The 13636-nt window shown below is 38.0% G+C and overlaps 2 protein-coding genes across 3 annotated transcripts; both read left to right on the plus strand.

The window, feature by feature from the left end:
- The first annotated feature begins 45 nt into the window (after positions 1 to 45).
- Positions 46 to 3751, plus strand: efcab10 (EF-hand calcium binding domain 10). 2 transcript variants are annotated; one of them, XM_020703804.3, is made up of 5 exons: positions 46 to 210; positions 922 to 1086; positions 1436 to 1526; positions 1616 to 1699; positions 3195 to 3332. In XM_020703804.3, the coding sequence occupies exons 1-4, from the start codon at positions 108 to 110 to the stop codon at positions 1662 to 1664; spliced, it is 408 nt and encodes a 135-aa protein (XP_020559463.1). In that variant the 5' UTR covers positions 46 to 107; the 3' UTR covers positions 1665 to 1699; positions 3195 to 3332. The 2 variants fall into 2 exon arrangements, with proteins under 2 accessions (XP_020559463.1, XP_004069449.1); XM_004069401.5 differs by having other exon boundaries at positions 47 to 210; positions 1616 to 3751.
- Positions 3752 to 4217: 466 nt separating this feature from the next.
- samm50 (SAMM50 sorting and assembly machinery component) lies at positions 4218 to 12475 on the plus strand. The gene is made up of 15 exons (XM_023955595.2): positions 4218 to 4381; positions 5921 to 6031; positions 6710 to 6811; positions 6913 to 7000; positions 7121 to 7227; positions 7440 to 7570; positions 7936 to 8023; positions 9418 to 9546; positions 9760 to 9831; positions 9936 to 10022; positions 10292 to 10362; positions 11182 to 11249; positions 11338 to 11484; positions 11720 to 11861; positions 12326 to 12475. The coding sequence occupies exons 1-15, from the start codon at positions 4361 to 4363 to the stop codon at positions 12369 to 12371; spliced, it is 1410 nt and encodes a 469-aa protein (XP_023811363.1). The 5' UTR covers positions 4218 to 4360; the 3' UTR covers positions 12372 to 12475.
- The last annotated feature ends 1161 nt before the right edge of the window (positions 12476 to 13636 follow it).

A 13636-nucleotide genomic window follows, 5' to 3' on the forward strand; every position in this document is an offset into this window, starting at 1 on the left:
CCATTCAAGCGACGATGCGGGTGGCGCCTGCGCAGTGACCCGCGTCTGCGGAAGGCCCTCTCGCTAGGTCTTTCCCGGTATCCTAGCAACAGCCTTAAACAGGAAAGATGGCGACAAAGCAGGAAAAATACGCTGCCGACTATTTGAGGAAACACAAAATAGCGGAACTCGTGGAGAATCTGTTCTCCATGCTTCTCTTCTACAGACCCGGTTTGATATTACGTTTCTTCATAGTTTGAGTCTCATTTGTGTAAAAACTGACCACGAAGACAGTTTTAACTGTTTCTCAAAGTGTATCACAAAGAAAGAGCACAGTCCATTATAAGCTTTTATTTAAGTATCGACAAAAATCCTTAACTGCTTGGTTGCGTAGATAGACTAGTTACAGAGTTAACGTTTTTTTTTTTGTCTTGATGCTGGTGTCCACAATTAAGAATGTATCAGTAAATGTAAGAGGAAAACTCTTATTTTGTGAAAAAGATAAACTAAAAAAAGACACAACAATCCTTTCTGGTTCCCCTTGTATTTCTTTTCCTTTTTGGCTAAATTAAAATATTTCATTTTTTGGTAAAAATGTTCTTTTGCATGTGTTTATGCCAGGAAAGTCAATAGCCTGTTACATTTAAAGATCCCCTCTAAAGAAAATTGTGTTTTGCTGTTTTTAACATGTTCTTGTGGCACTTTTCTTATGTTAGACATATATTAAGAAATTTAAGATTAAAATTGCATTTTTGAATGATTTCTTATTCACATCAATGTGATTTTAAAAAGGCAGTTTGATAAAGAGCGTAGTTGTCGTGTATAAAATATGCTGGGTGGGCCACAAGCTTTTTGCATTCTGGAAACACTTTGATAATAGATAAACAGAAAATGCCTGGAGTGGGACTTTAAGATAAGTGATGTCATGTTTGTGTGATTTAGATAATCCCAGGGAGTTTCTCATTGAGCAGCTGAAGCTGCTAAAGCTTTCTCAGATCAACAATGTGATGGGACCTCATCTGTTGAAAAGCTCAAACCTGGATGCAGTCTTTGGAATCCTGGATCCAGCCAAACAGAAGCACATCACGTTTGCACAGTACAGGCAGGGTACGTGTTTGTTGAGAAAGCTTGTGAAAAGTCCCTGTTGATTTCAATATTATAGATTCTACCAGTCACTTTATTTTTTTTCTTCTTTTTACAGTCACTTTATTTTTCTCTTTTCATAGTCACTTTATTTTTTTACCATCCTATTTTATTTTATTTTGTAATTTGAAGTTAGAGTCCCTGTTTAGACTGGAGCTTTAGAGAAACGGAATTTCAATGTCTATGTATGTGAAAACATTATAGATATTGACAATAAAGTTTATCTTGACTTTGACTAAGTAGGTTGATGGAGTACCATTTTAAACAATCCCAACACAGAGGATAAACACAGATATTTACTTTTTCTTTCCAGCTATGAAGACACTTGGCATCAAGGACATCGATGAATGTCCTGAAGGTGTTAACGAAGATAGAATATCCTATGAGACGTTCAAGGCAGAAGCGTAAGATTAGATGTTATTTAGCCTCCATGCCAGACAATTGCTTTATCACACTCAAATGTCTCTTTGGTCTTTTTTATTTTCTTCAACAGGGAAAGGGGACTGCAGAGATACTCAGCAGCATACTACTCCGAGCATTAATGTTATTCTCAACACTTGTTGCTGCTATTTACATGGTAAAAATCTTCAATATCCATTCTATTATCTTCCATAACAAAGTTATGAAAATCTTTTCATTAAGTTCTGACCACCATAAATCCTATATTTTTATGTTTGATTTTTTTGGTTTAATGTTTATATATTAAATATAAATAGTATCTTTGTACCTTATTTGAATAAATGTTTGCTGGCCTGTTGACAGTTTTTATCAATCCTCCAATTTTTTGTTTTTTGGCTTTCCTATTTTCAAGGGCTTTGTCTTATACTGTAAACTATTTTTTTACTTACAGCATGTAACTTTCTTAACAGAACCACATAACTAAAAGCCAATATATTGCTAACAGGACTTTTTAAAAAAATTTTTATACCATTAACTTTTGCCCAAAGGAAATTCACAAAGGAAAACACTTTTTGTTTTAAAAAATGTACAAATACATATATTTATTGCAAGATCTGTGTCTCATCTCATCTGTGTACTTTGATTCTTTTCTGGTGACATTCCGTATTAAGAAACATTGAAATCATTCAATAAGAATAACAAGCTAAATCAGAAACACGTTGCTAAAATATAATGTTGACCTATTTAATTGGAGGACATTAGCTATAAAAGAGCATTCAGCATGTTTAAAAGCCACAGAAGAATAACATGTATGCTGTAGCCTCCAACTCCACAGTTTGAAACCTAGGGGTTTTATTAGACCAGGATTTATCATTTAAGGCTCACATATCTCAGGTGTGTAAAACTGCATTTTTTTCACCTGTGGAATCAGAAAGATCAGAAATACACTTTCCAAAAGTGATACAGAAAAACTCATCCATGCATTTGTCATGTCTGGACTGGATTATTGGGATTCTTTGTTAGCAGCGTGACCTAAGAGTTCCTTAAGAAGTCTCCAGCTTGTTCAGAATGCAACAGCTAGATTGTTAGCTGGAACTAGCAGAAGAGAACACATCAAAATCCTCCTGCTAACCTATAAGGCCTTACATTGTATGGGCTCCTCCTACATTAAAGACCTAGTGCCTTACTAACCAAACAGAGCACTTTGTTTGCAAAATGCAGGACTGCTTGTGGTTCCCAGAATTTATAAAACCACAGTTGAAGGTAGAGCGTTTAGCCACCAAGCACCTGTTTTATGGAATAAACTCCCAGCTCGTGGAAGAGAGGCCGACTCAGTTTCTACATTCAAAGTTAGACTTAAAACATTCCTCTTTGGATAGACTTCTTGTCAGACTAGTTAGTGTTCAGAGAATATTTACCTTACTGTTAATTTGTTTAAATTAAACTTAATAATAACAATAAAGTTGTTAGTAGGCTGCTAAAAGTTTGAAGCTGGGGTAGCTATGGTGCTCGGGGGTTCTGTCCTCTTTTCTCGCCTACTTCTACTCTCCTCCTCTCTTCTATTATTTATCATTAGATATCATTTAGTTCTCCATGCTTCTGTTTGGTTTAATGTGATTTATGTACTGTCCCTCTTTTCCCACTCCTCTCCTGGGGAGTGGGAGTGCTTCCAGATTCCAGTTGGCTCATCCGTGCTCCTGTACCTGACCGTGTACCTCGTCTCTGGCTTGCCTCTACCACTGCTTCTACACCTGGCTGTGGATCCTGTCTCCAGTTCGTCTTGTGCCCCCAGCCGTCCCCCAACTTCATCTGGATGAAGATCATTTGCTGGACTTTAAAGATGTAGTTGTAGAGTTAGATAAGTTAATTCTTCTCTATGAGTTCTGGTACATCGCCTGTCCGCCCTGGGGGAGGATCCCTCCTTCATGTGGACACCCCTGAGGTTTCTTTGTTTTTTCCGGTATCCGTTTTTTTTAGGAGTTTTTCTTTACCACGAAGGAGGGTCTAAGGGCAGGGATGCCAGTTTAGTCTGTTTAGTTAAAGTTTAGTATTATCCTATTGAATTCTATGCATACATGATCCTTTTTGATTGTATGTTTACCTTACAATTACCGGTACGAAGCCCATTGAGATGACTGTTATTATGAATTTGGGCTACACAAATAAAATTGAATTGAATTAAGAAAGCCTATACTTACTGTAATTTTAATTAAAATAAAAATGAACGGCATTTTGTGAACTTTAGTCATTAACTTACATTTTAATCATCTCAAATGAGCTTTGTCCAGATCTTTAGTATTGACTCCAAAAGAGCCAAAAACAAAAATTATTGGCTTTTTAAAAAATTTCTGCACAAATAATACATGTAATGACCTGTTGTGATTAAAATTATGTTACTTTTCAATCAAAAAACCCTTTTAAAAAATAGTATATTTTTGAGCATGTTTTTAACTTTTATTAAGCATTTGCATTTTCTATTTATTAGTTTCATTCTGCCAAAGTTCTGAAACAGCTCTGTTGTATTAAAATACTCGTAACTGTTTTGCTCTAAACTTTAAAGTAAACGTGTTGAATTAAATTTGTTGTCACCTAAAAATGTCCATGGAACCAAACTGCCCCTGTCCCAGTGAAGGCGCCCCTGAACGCGCCTCTGTTCGTCCGCAGCATTGCTGTCTTGAACGCGCACCACCAAAGGGGCGTGGCCAGGAAGTGACATGGCCGCCTCCTTATACGGAGGTCCCTCGCTTCTCTCCGGTGACTTGTAGGTTAAAGTAGTTTTGCGTTTTTCCTCGCAAAGTTTCGCCAGCGCGTTCCCGCTCAGCGCCCCGCGGAGCTCAGCATGGGCACCGTCCATGCCAGGGTAAGGACAGGTCCGGCCGCCGCACGCGCTCTGACTTTGACCTCTCTCAGTGAGAGTTGGCTGTCTGTCTGTCTGACAGTCGGCATTCATTGGAGTACAAAAAGGCCCCACTGTGAGGACTCGGATACAATAGCTATAACGTTCAAACAACAGAAGACATTGATCTCAGCTCAGATTGTACACATATTTATTAGAGGTGTTAACTCAGAGTCACTGGAAGCTGTTTTTGTTTTGATTGTTTAAAAAACAGTGACGACGGCTGTTGCTGCTGCTGTGTTTTGGTGTTCTAACCATGGAAGAACTGTTCTGGAGTTTAGACCAATGAAGGTTGTATGTCAAAAGGCAAATTATTCTGGAAAAATATCTAGAAATGCTGAAGTAATAGGATACATGAACTCATTAATACTCAAAGCATCATTAAGTTCAGCTTAAAAGTGGCTGGTTGGGTGACATCTGACTGGGACCAACTGGAAGTGGATAGAACCACTATCTCAGTGACTGTCTTGACATTGGCTTTGACTTCTTAGGTTCTTCTATTATCAGACATGATTGTGTTTTTTTTCACATACCTTACATGTTTCGACGGATGTCTTCCGTCTTCATCAGAGTCGTCCAATGGTAGTGATGTGACGTATATAAAAACAGATGATTGAGACTGAGGCGGAGTCACCTGTCAAACGTTGGCAGGTGACTCCGCCCATTGATGTCCGTTTTCTTCTGGAGGATGTTACTCCAGGTGTGAGAAAGCAGGTAGGCCCCCTCATCCCGGTTCATGGAAGTGTGGGCTCGCTTTCGGATCTTCACCGCCTCCATGATCCATCTGCGGTGTCTGTTGTCTTCAGTGCGGAGGACTTTAGCATTTTCCCAGTCCATGATGTGGTTTTCTTGTTTGCAGTGGTCATGGCTGGTTTCATGTTTTCTTGAGATGCCTGTTGTCTTCTTGCTCTTGTTAGTCTTTTATTTGTTTGTGTTGACCAAGGGAGCTGTAATGGAATGCAGACGTCCACTCTGTAGGTCAGGAATGGCATCCCCATCAGACCCTTCATGCTTAACCTCACAATGACAACAACTTCCGTACTAGAAGCCAGGCAGATTCTTTAGGGGGTGGAAAGGATCATGGCATAGGCCCACGTGGGCTTCAAGCCTGCAAAGTCCAGATCCTTGGTTTTAAAACATAGGAAGGTCAAGACAATTCCGCTTTAGGCTTAGAGAAGAGCATTGGAAATGTTTGTCAACTGCAGCATGAATTAATGAAACTAGACAACAGGTGCCAACTGAAAAAGAGCCTGTAGTAACAACACAAGGGCCGCAGAGATGGTTTCCTTTGGCCTTTGCTGAAGAAAAGAGAGAAGTGGGAGCAGCAGAAAACCACTTGGACGCAGATTGGAGCCAGATCAGCCTCAGGCGGGACCCTGGATGAGGGTCACCCAATGACTCCAGGAAACAGCGCTAATAATCTGCTCACAGTTGATCAGTTCATATTTCTGAAACTGAAATATTTGTTGACCTAATTGCTTTTGTGACATTTTGATTTTGCAGAGCCTGGACCCCATGCCCATGCAGGGCCCAGAGTTGGGGGTTCAAGCTGATGATATTGAAGCTCCAGGAGTTCAACAGGAGCCAAAGCAAGAAGTTCTTGAAAACAAAGATGTAAGACCCATTTCACTGCATCAAAGTCTTCATGAAAATTTCTAAAAGCACTTTTGCATAGCGGTAAACTGCTTAAACGTGAGGAATCTTTAGTATACAGTTCAGTTTTGTGTTTATTTTTTAGAAATTGGAGAGATTTAAAATGGAAGTACTGGTGTTAAATACCAAATGAGTTTTTGGAAATAAACATTTGCTGTGTTTAGCAGCCCAAGTAATTGGGACAATTAATTTACTACTAAAACTACTTCTAAAAAGAATAACAACTTTATTAAATAGCACTTTTAAACAAACATATTTTACAAAGTGCTTTGACAAAGATAAAGACCAGGTCAAAAGATTTAAGAGTGTAATATCTGAAATCTTTAGAGACTTTGAACCATTTTTTTAAATTACAATACATTATTTTTTAATGCTCGCTCCATCTGCTTGGGATCACAGATGGGATGTTTTTGATCTTATATGATGCAGAAAAAAATAAAAAATACCCATAAGTATGGCTTGAAAGCTGCAATGAGTATTAAAGGCAAAATACTTGATATAAAGCTTGGGAAAAGCTTTTATGGCGCAGTGTATTTTATTAGATGTAGGTAAACGGTGTTTTTTTTTCTTTATTTTTCTAGATTGCATGTTGAGTATTTTCTAAAGGTTGTAAATGATGGTTTGGTTGTGTATTTGCAGGTTGTAGTTCAGCAGGTGCACATAGATGGTCTTGGAAGAACTAAGGAGGACCTGCTGACCTATGAAATCGCTGAAGTCTTTCGGGCCAAGAATTTGATTGATGTGAGTACATGTTAGCTCAAATATGTTTTTATTGATCATTGAATGAGTGGTTTGAAGGAGCTCTGGGATGTCCCAACATATATTTTTTTAAACCTATACAGGTGATGCGTAGGTCCCATGAAGCCCGACAGAGACTGCTGCGTCTCGGCATCTTCAGAAAGGTTGAGGTCATCATAGACACCGCACGAGGTAATGCTCTGCATCAACCACTGCAGCACCTTTAGAAAGCTTCTTCCTTAGGATGTTCAGGGCAAACATTTGCTGTGATCACATGGTTTTGTTGACGTTTGTCCATCATCTCGTCTTGAGGTGAACATGCTCTTCCAAATGGCCTTGATGTCACCTTTGAGGTCACCGAGCTGAGACGCTTGACAGGCAGCTACAACACCATGGTTGGAAATAATGAAGGAAGCATGGTGAGTACCTAAAGGGCTCTCTCATTTTGATTTTTTCTCCTGTCAGGATCGTGTCTTTGTTTTTTTTTTGCTTCAAACGTCAATTTCTCATCAAAAAGTGACATTTTCACCAAAAAACATATTTAAATTGTAGTTCATTTTACATGGGAGCTATATTTATAAATATAAAAGCTACACTTTCCTAATCAGAATCATTTTTTTTGTCATTTCAGGTACTTGGTTTAAAGTTACCCAATGCACTAGGTCGGGCAGAAAAAATGACATTCCAGTTTTCCTATGGAACCAAAGAAACATCCTATGGCCTGTCTTTCTTTAAACCACAACCTGGACACTTTGAGCGCAAGTATGCTGTCAGTGGCTGTGTCAAACCAAACTAATGTATAGTACCCATACGTTTAGTGATATTCTCATCCACACCACAAGACTTTGAATGGAAAAAATGCGGTGCAAATTAAGTTTACATGCAAAAAAGTGTGTGTTCTTTCTTTCTCACCTTTCCCCTATGTTACCATAACTTTGTTAGTAATTAAATTGCTCTGATTAAAATAGTTATTTAGGCATGAATCAGTTCAGATTCATGGTAATTTTGATTTCTATCTTTTAAAGAGTTAAAGGTTATCAGTGATCCACATTGCGCAGTTAAGATGCATAGGTGTTTTTAATGTGTAATAATTGTAAAAGAAACATTTTCCTCTTTTTACCTTTTAGTTTCTCCATCAATGCATACAAAGTGACAGGCCAGTTTCCTTGGAGCTCATTGAGAGAGACGGATCGAGGAATTTCTACAGAAATAAGTGTAAAAACAATCCACCAAGTTCTTCTTATTGATTTTCTGGATGTTAAAGTTATATTTTTAAAATGTTTGTCGTTGCCTTGTTATAGTGAATTACCTCGTTAGACAGCCTCTGTGCCTGCTTTGTCCCACTATGCTGTTTTGTAGAGGGTAGGGTGTAACATAATGCAACATCTTTCATACTTTTTTTGTTCTACCTCATAAGGTAGTGACAGGGCCAGTACTGAGGGCAAACCAGATCTTTTTATTTGGGGGAATGGGCACTGCAAAATTAGGGGGATAACCTTTTAAATATTGATGTATTTAAAGGCAAACATTACTTTGTGGTGCAAACATTAATGCTCAGAGCTGCTCATTCTTAATCACTGCAAATGATGACGAGGCCTTTATTCAGGCACAAGTAATAAAATCAGCTGAAAAACAGCATTTTCACTGCCAGATCTCACAGAAAGAATGAATGGGAAAGTGCATTTTTACCTGTCAGCCTAGACATTTCTCTGCACAAGCCTTACATGTTTTTGTGTTAGTGGTATCTATTTTAGGCTTTGCCACTCCATGCACCTTTCCTTATAGATTCAATGATGTGCTTGGGTCAGCAATACGTCTTTGTTTTGAACTCAAAGATCTCCCAAAAAGCAGCATGGATTTGGACATCTGGGCAAAAAGTGTCTGGCAACAAGCAATTCTGCAAGTTGTCCCACTAAATCTAAAATAAATTACTGGATTCTTTTTTTTTTAACATTCTGTCACTATGATGAACACTACAGACCTCTGTCATCTTTTTAAGTGAGACAACTTGCAGAACAGAGGACTGACAGATACTTTTTGGTCCCACTTAACAACCTGAAATATAACCAATGGACCTGTATCTCACATAGTTTTGGATTTTATATGTATAATTTATTCTCTGGTAAATAATGTGCTCAAAACTATTATTGAATAGGATTAACAACAAATAAAAAATATTCCAATGCTCAAATTAATATTTGATGAGATTAGTTTTGACTGTATGCAAACCAGTTGCATTTAGATTGCTTGTCATTGTTACAATAACATGTTTACCGTAAATCATCGAGGTACGGTGGCCCAGAAGGGTCACAACACCGTATCGAAGCCACTCGAAGCAATTGATACTTAGGCCAAGTCTTCTTTTGATAATGGCATGCTGATAAGTATGGAAGACTATTAGAATTAAACAGCATTGTGGGATCTATGTGAATGCAAAAGCTGAGTGATAGCAGACATTTTGGAGTGCCTCATTATCTCAAAACTTAAAAAATAATTCTGTTTTGACATTATAACTCTACCCCAAACCGTTCACAAATAAACTGTATGTCAATGTATGTTGTGTCCTTTACATTATGTTTTTTTTTTTGTTGCTATTGTGTCCCCCACAGTTCCCTGTGTGGAAAACCAACCAAACCTTGAAGTGGGAAGGAGTATGGAGAGAGCTGGGCTGCCTTGCTAACACTGCTTCCTTTGCTGTCCGTGAGGAGAGCGGTCATTCCCTCAAGTCCTCCCTTTCGGTCTTTATTCATCCTCCTTACATTAAAGATATAAAACGTCTATTTCATTTAAATCACATTTCAGTTAAACAATTTATGGCAGTTTGTATATTCAATCTATAAATGTTACTTATTTTACTTTTTCCAAAAATTTGGATGAAGAGGGACATTTTGAAAAAGGAATACAAAACAGACAAAAAGTTTTAAAACGCTCCAAACCTTGTGTTTTTTTAGCATGCAATGGTCATTGACACCAGAAACTCCTCCATCCTTCCAAAAAAAGGGGGCTTACTGAAGATCCATCAGGTTTGTTGTTCAAACAGAAATGATCACAATTCTGATTCATTTTAAATACAACATGAACACAGAGTTGTAATAATGTACACAACACAACTATTCTGCTTGTTTAGGAGCTTGCTGGTTTCACTGGAGGAGATGCTTGTTTCCTAAAGGAGGATTTTGAGATCCAACTCAACAAAAAACTCTTCTGGGACTCAGTAAGTTTAAATGTTTTTAAATCAGTTCTCCGTTTTGGCAGATTTAATCGATTGAAGCACACCCTTAATTTACCAGCTAGGATTTTAAAGTAGATAATGCAAAGAGTTATTTTTACTCATCACTAACCGGTAACCCAATACTTGGAAAACAGAATAAAATCTTGAAGTGGAACACCTAATTAAATCAAACATAATGTTACATCAAAGATGACGTAAGTTCTGTTTGCTCAGCTATTGTTAATTCTTTGCGCTTGAACCTTTCTTTTTAGGTTCTTTCTGCCTCATTGTGGGGTGGCCTGCTGCTACCTCTTGGTGTCGAGAAGACGAGCATAGCAGACAGGTATGAAGAAGCAATGCAGCAGCTTATTGGCTGCCCTGTAATTAAACTTTACAATAGGTGCACACCAATATTCTGATTTTGTGATGGAAAAAGCTTATATCCTGAATAAAACACTTCAATTTAAACTGACTTTATGTCAAACTCCCATGTTGCATTCTCAGTCCAAACATTTTATAGGGGAAAAAACGCAGGTAATAGATACTTGATTCAGAATATTCTAGAACATAAACACTGTATTTGTAATGACAGTTCATATTTCCTGTTTTGTTTTACTACAACTCTGGTGAATATATTTCCGTATCTTGTTTCCAGTTCTTTGGCTGGGAAGACTTTTATTGCTAGAAAACAATGTTTTGCGTCACAATGTTGTTTTTCACTGATTCAGAGTTACTGTATAGAACAAGTGCATGTTAACATCATCATTTGTAAGTTTAAGAGAAAATCATTACGACTTTTTTTGCTAATTTTCCTCCCTTTTTACATGATCTGGTACACCAGTAAATTATGAATGGCTTTAGATTTACTTGTAGTTTAAACTTTCACAACAGAAATAGAAGAAAATGAAGACTCTGTCTACTGTTTGAAATGTAAACCATCTATTTTTTGCAGCAGTCTGTATCAATGGGCATGTTAAATACAAAAAAAACATCATAAAGATTTTTTTTTCTAGTCACATTCTAAATGTCTTTTACATTTACATAAATATGTGTTTTATGTACAGTTCACTGTTTGACAGCAAGGTAATTTTATTTATGTAAAGCTTTTACATAAATACATTTGAATTACTTTGAGGTTATGTGTCTTTGTTTGACCCTCTAGGTTTTATCTTGGTGGTCCTACCAGTATCAGGGGGTTCAGTATGTACAGTATGGGCCCACAGAGTGATGGTAAGATGAGAGCTTTACCTTATAGTCCATTCAATTAGGTTGTGGGATTTGTTTTATGACTCTGATTGTGACCTTTCTAATTTGGAAGGAGATTATTTGGGAGGAGAGGCCTACTGGGCTGGAGGCCTCCACCTCTACACACCTCTTCCCTTCAGACCTGGCAGGGGAGGCTTTGGTGATCTGTTTAGAACCCACTTCTTCCTGAACGCTGGAAACCTTTGTAACCTCAATTATGGTGAGAATCAAGGAAAAGAAAGGAAACCTATACCATCACATTCATCACTTAAATCTCATATGTTTGAGATGAATTCCATTTTCACTTATTTGTTTGTGTATTTTTTTCCGTTAGTAACACTAATATTTCGGCTTAAGTTTGTAAAGTGAAAATAGTTTGGATAAAGCTGACCTGAAATTATGCACACCAATTTTTTTTTTAATTTGAAAGAAGTAACATGTATGGCTTTACTTAGGTGAGGGGCCACAAGCACATTTGAAGAAACTTGCAGAATGCCTCCGCTGGTCATATGGACTGGGCATTGTGCTGCGTTTGGGAAACATTGCCAGACTGGAGCTGAATTACTGCATTCCCATGGGAGTCCAGAGTGGCGACAGGTACGAACACTCAGGGTAAACCTATCTCAGATAAGAAGAGGAAAACAATTCTACAGACCTGTAAGAATACTAAATAGGAAAGCTTGTATGAGTAAAAGTCATGATAAGATGGATATATTTTGTGTTTTAATCAGAACGTAAAAGCACAAATTATAAAGTATTTATCAGATGGACTGTAAAGGCAACTTTTTCATTTAAGTTTTTTGTGAATTAAGCACAAATTACACACAAATTAGCTTATGTGAACTCATTCTGAAGCCAACGGTGGGGTGTATCTGCAGTGTAATTTAACACTTGGGTATTTTGGTGACAGCAGTACTTTGTACTTCCTTAGAGTCTCCATCATATATTTAGACATGTGCTTTTTCAAAATATCTGTTTAAAGCTTTACCACATGAAAAAATGTTACATGAATAAGTTATTATGTTGGCTCTGATATTTCTTACACTCATTTTCTCTTGTAGGATTTGTGACGGGGTCCAGTTCGGTGCAGGAATCCGATTCTTGTGAAACTGCTCTCGACTTACCCAATGCATCGAAAAGAGAAACTGATTTGTACAGTACTATTGTTGAAATAAATTAGTTAAATAAAATTATTTTATCTGGCTGTCAAATGTCATTCATATTTTGAGGATTCTTGGAATTGTGAATAGATGGATTCTGGTTCAGCTGAGTATCTACTGATAACTTTTGCGCCCTGGATGTGTCCTTGGGCAAGACACTGAACCCCACCCTGCCTCTGGTGGAAGGTTGTCGCCAGTGTTCGGCGGCGGAGCCGCCACGAGTGTGTGAATGTGTGTGTGCATGGGTGAATGGGTCTGTGACTGTAAAAGCGCTTTGGGCCCATGAGGAAGGTAGAAAAAGCGCTATATAAATATACGCTCTTCACCAATTACCTGGAAACAGTCAGGGAGCTATATCCAGCGCTGAGTAAAATGGTAAAACTTTTGGCTTCTTGTATAGTGCTTCCTTGACGGCCCAAAGCGCTTTACAGTCACAGTCCCATTAAAACACTGAATACTCAAACACTGGCTTCAACCTGTAACCACCAGTATGAGGTTCCATTTGTGCCAAAAATCTATGAGGTTCCATTTGTGCCAAAAATCTGTTTTTGTGTCCACTGTCTATGTCTTTGGTCGTCTCACTTTGTCGTCAGGACTTAGTAACCGTTGCTACTGTCGATAGCTACTGTCGATAGCTATTGTCGTTAGCTACTGTCGTTAGCTAGGGTGTTTGCTGCTGTCGTTAGCTACGACGTTTCCCCGTGTTTTGTCGTTAGATGTTCTCGTTTTTCAAATTTTGCCAAAGTCGTCAGAAAAGTCCTTTGTAAGGCCGGTAAATTTTTTCCTGTACTACCACGGAACGAAAAAGAAATGTTTATCAAAGCAGACGTCAGGGTTAACCATGACAACACGTTTTTAAGATGAACTTTATTTTGATATTCCCTCAAACGCGTATTGCCAGAAAGGGGGGGGGGGCATGCATACAACGCTTGAAACGAAAACAAAGTGGCGCATTACCGCCACCACCTGATCTGGAGGCGAACTACTTCTATTTAACGCGGAGAATGACACATAATAAATATGTACATTTTACGAAGACTATTTATGAATGTGCTGTGTTCTGATCATGAAAAACGTGGTTGATTTATTAATAATAAAATTACAAACACATTGGTGTTGATTTAATGTATTTGTTCAGAAATAAACCCTCAAGTCATTAGTCCATGGCAATATTTATTTTTTTTGCCGCTGAACGATTTACGGGGGCCTTGC

Source organism: Oryzias latipes, chromosome 6 (genome assembly GCF_053564925.1).
Source record: "Oryzias latipes strain Hd-rR chromosome 6, Olatipes_Hd-rR_3.1".
Taxonomy (NCBI): domain Eukaryota; kingdom Metazoa; phylum Chordata; class Actinopteri; order Beloniformes; family Adrianichthyidae; genus Oryzias; species Oryzias latipes.

Excerpts from the sequence above, each read along its gene's own strand:
- efcab10 (XM_020703804.3), top strand. The coding sequence starts at position 108 with ATGGCGACAAAGCAGGAAAAATACGCTGCCGACTATTTGAGGAAACAC. Across the intron at positions 211-921 it reads GCTTCTCTTCTACAGACCCG|ATAATCCCAGGGAGTTTCTC; the intron begins GTTTGATATTAC and ends TGTGTGATTTAG. Across the intron at positions 1,527-1,615 it reads GAGACGTTCAAGGCAGAAGC|GGAAAGGGGACTGCAGAGAT; the intron begins GTAAGATTAGAT and ends TTTCTTCAACAG.
- samm50 (XM_023955595.2), top strand. The coding sequence starts at position 4,361 with ATGGGCACCGTCCATGCCAGG. Across the intron at positions 10,363-11,181 it reads AAGACGAGCATAGCAGACAG|GTTTTATCTTGGTGGTCCTA; the intron begins GTATGAAGAAGC and ends TTGACCCTCTAG. Across the intron at positions 11,485-11,719 it reads CCTTTGTAACCTCAATTATG|GTGAGGGGCCACAAGCACAT; the intron begins GTGAGAATCAAG and ends GGCTTTACTTAG.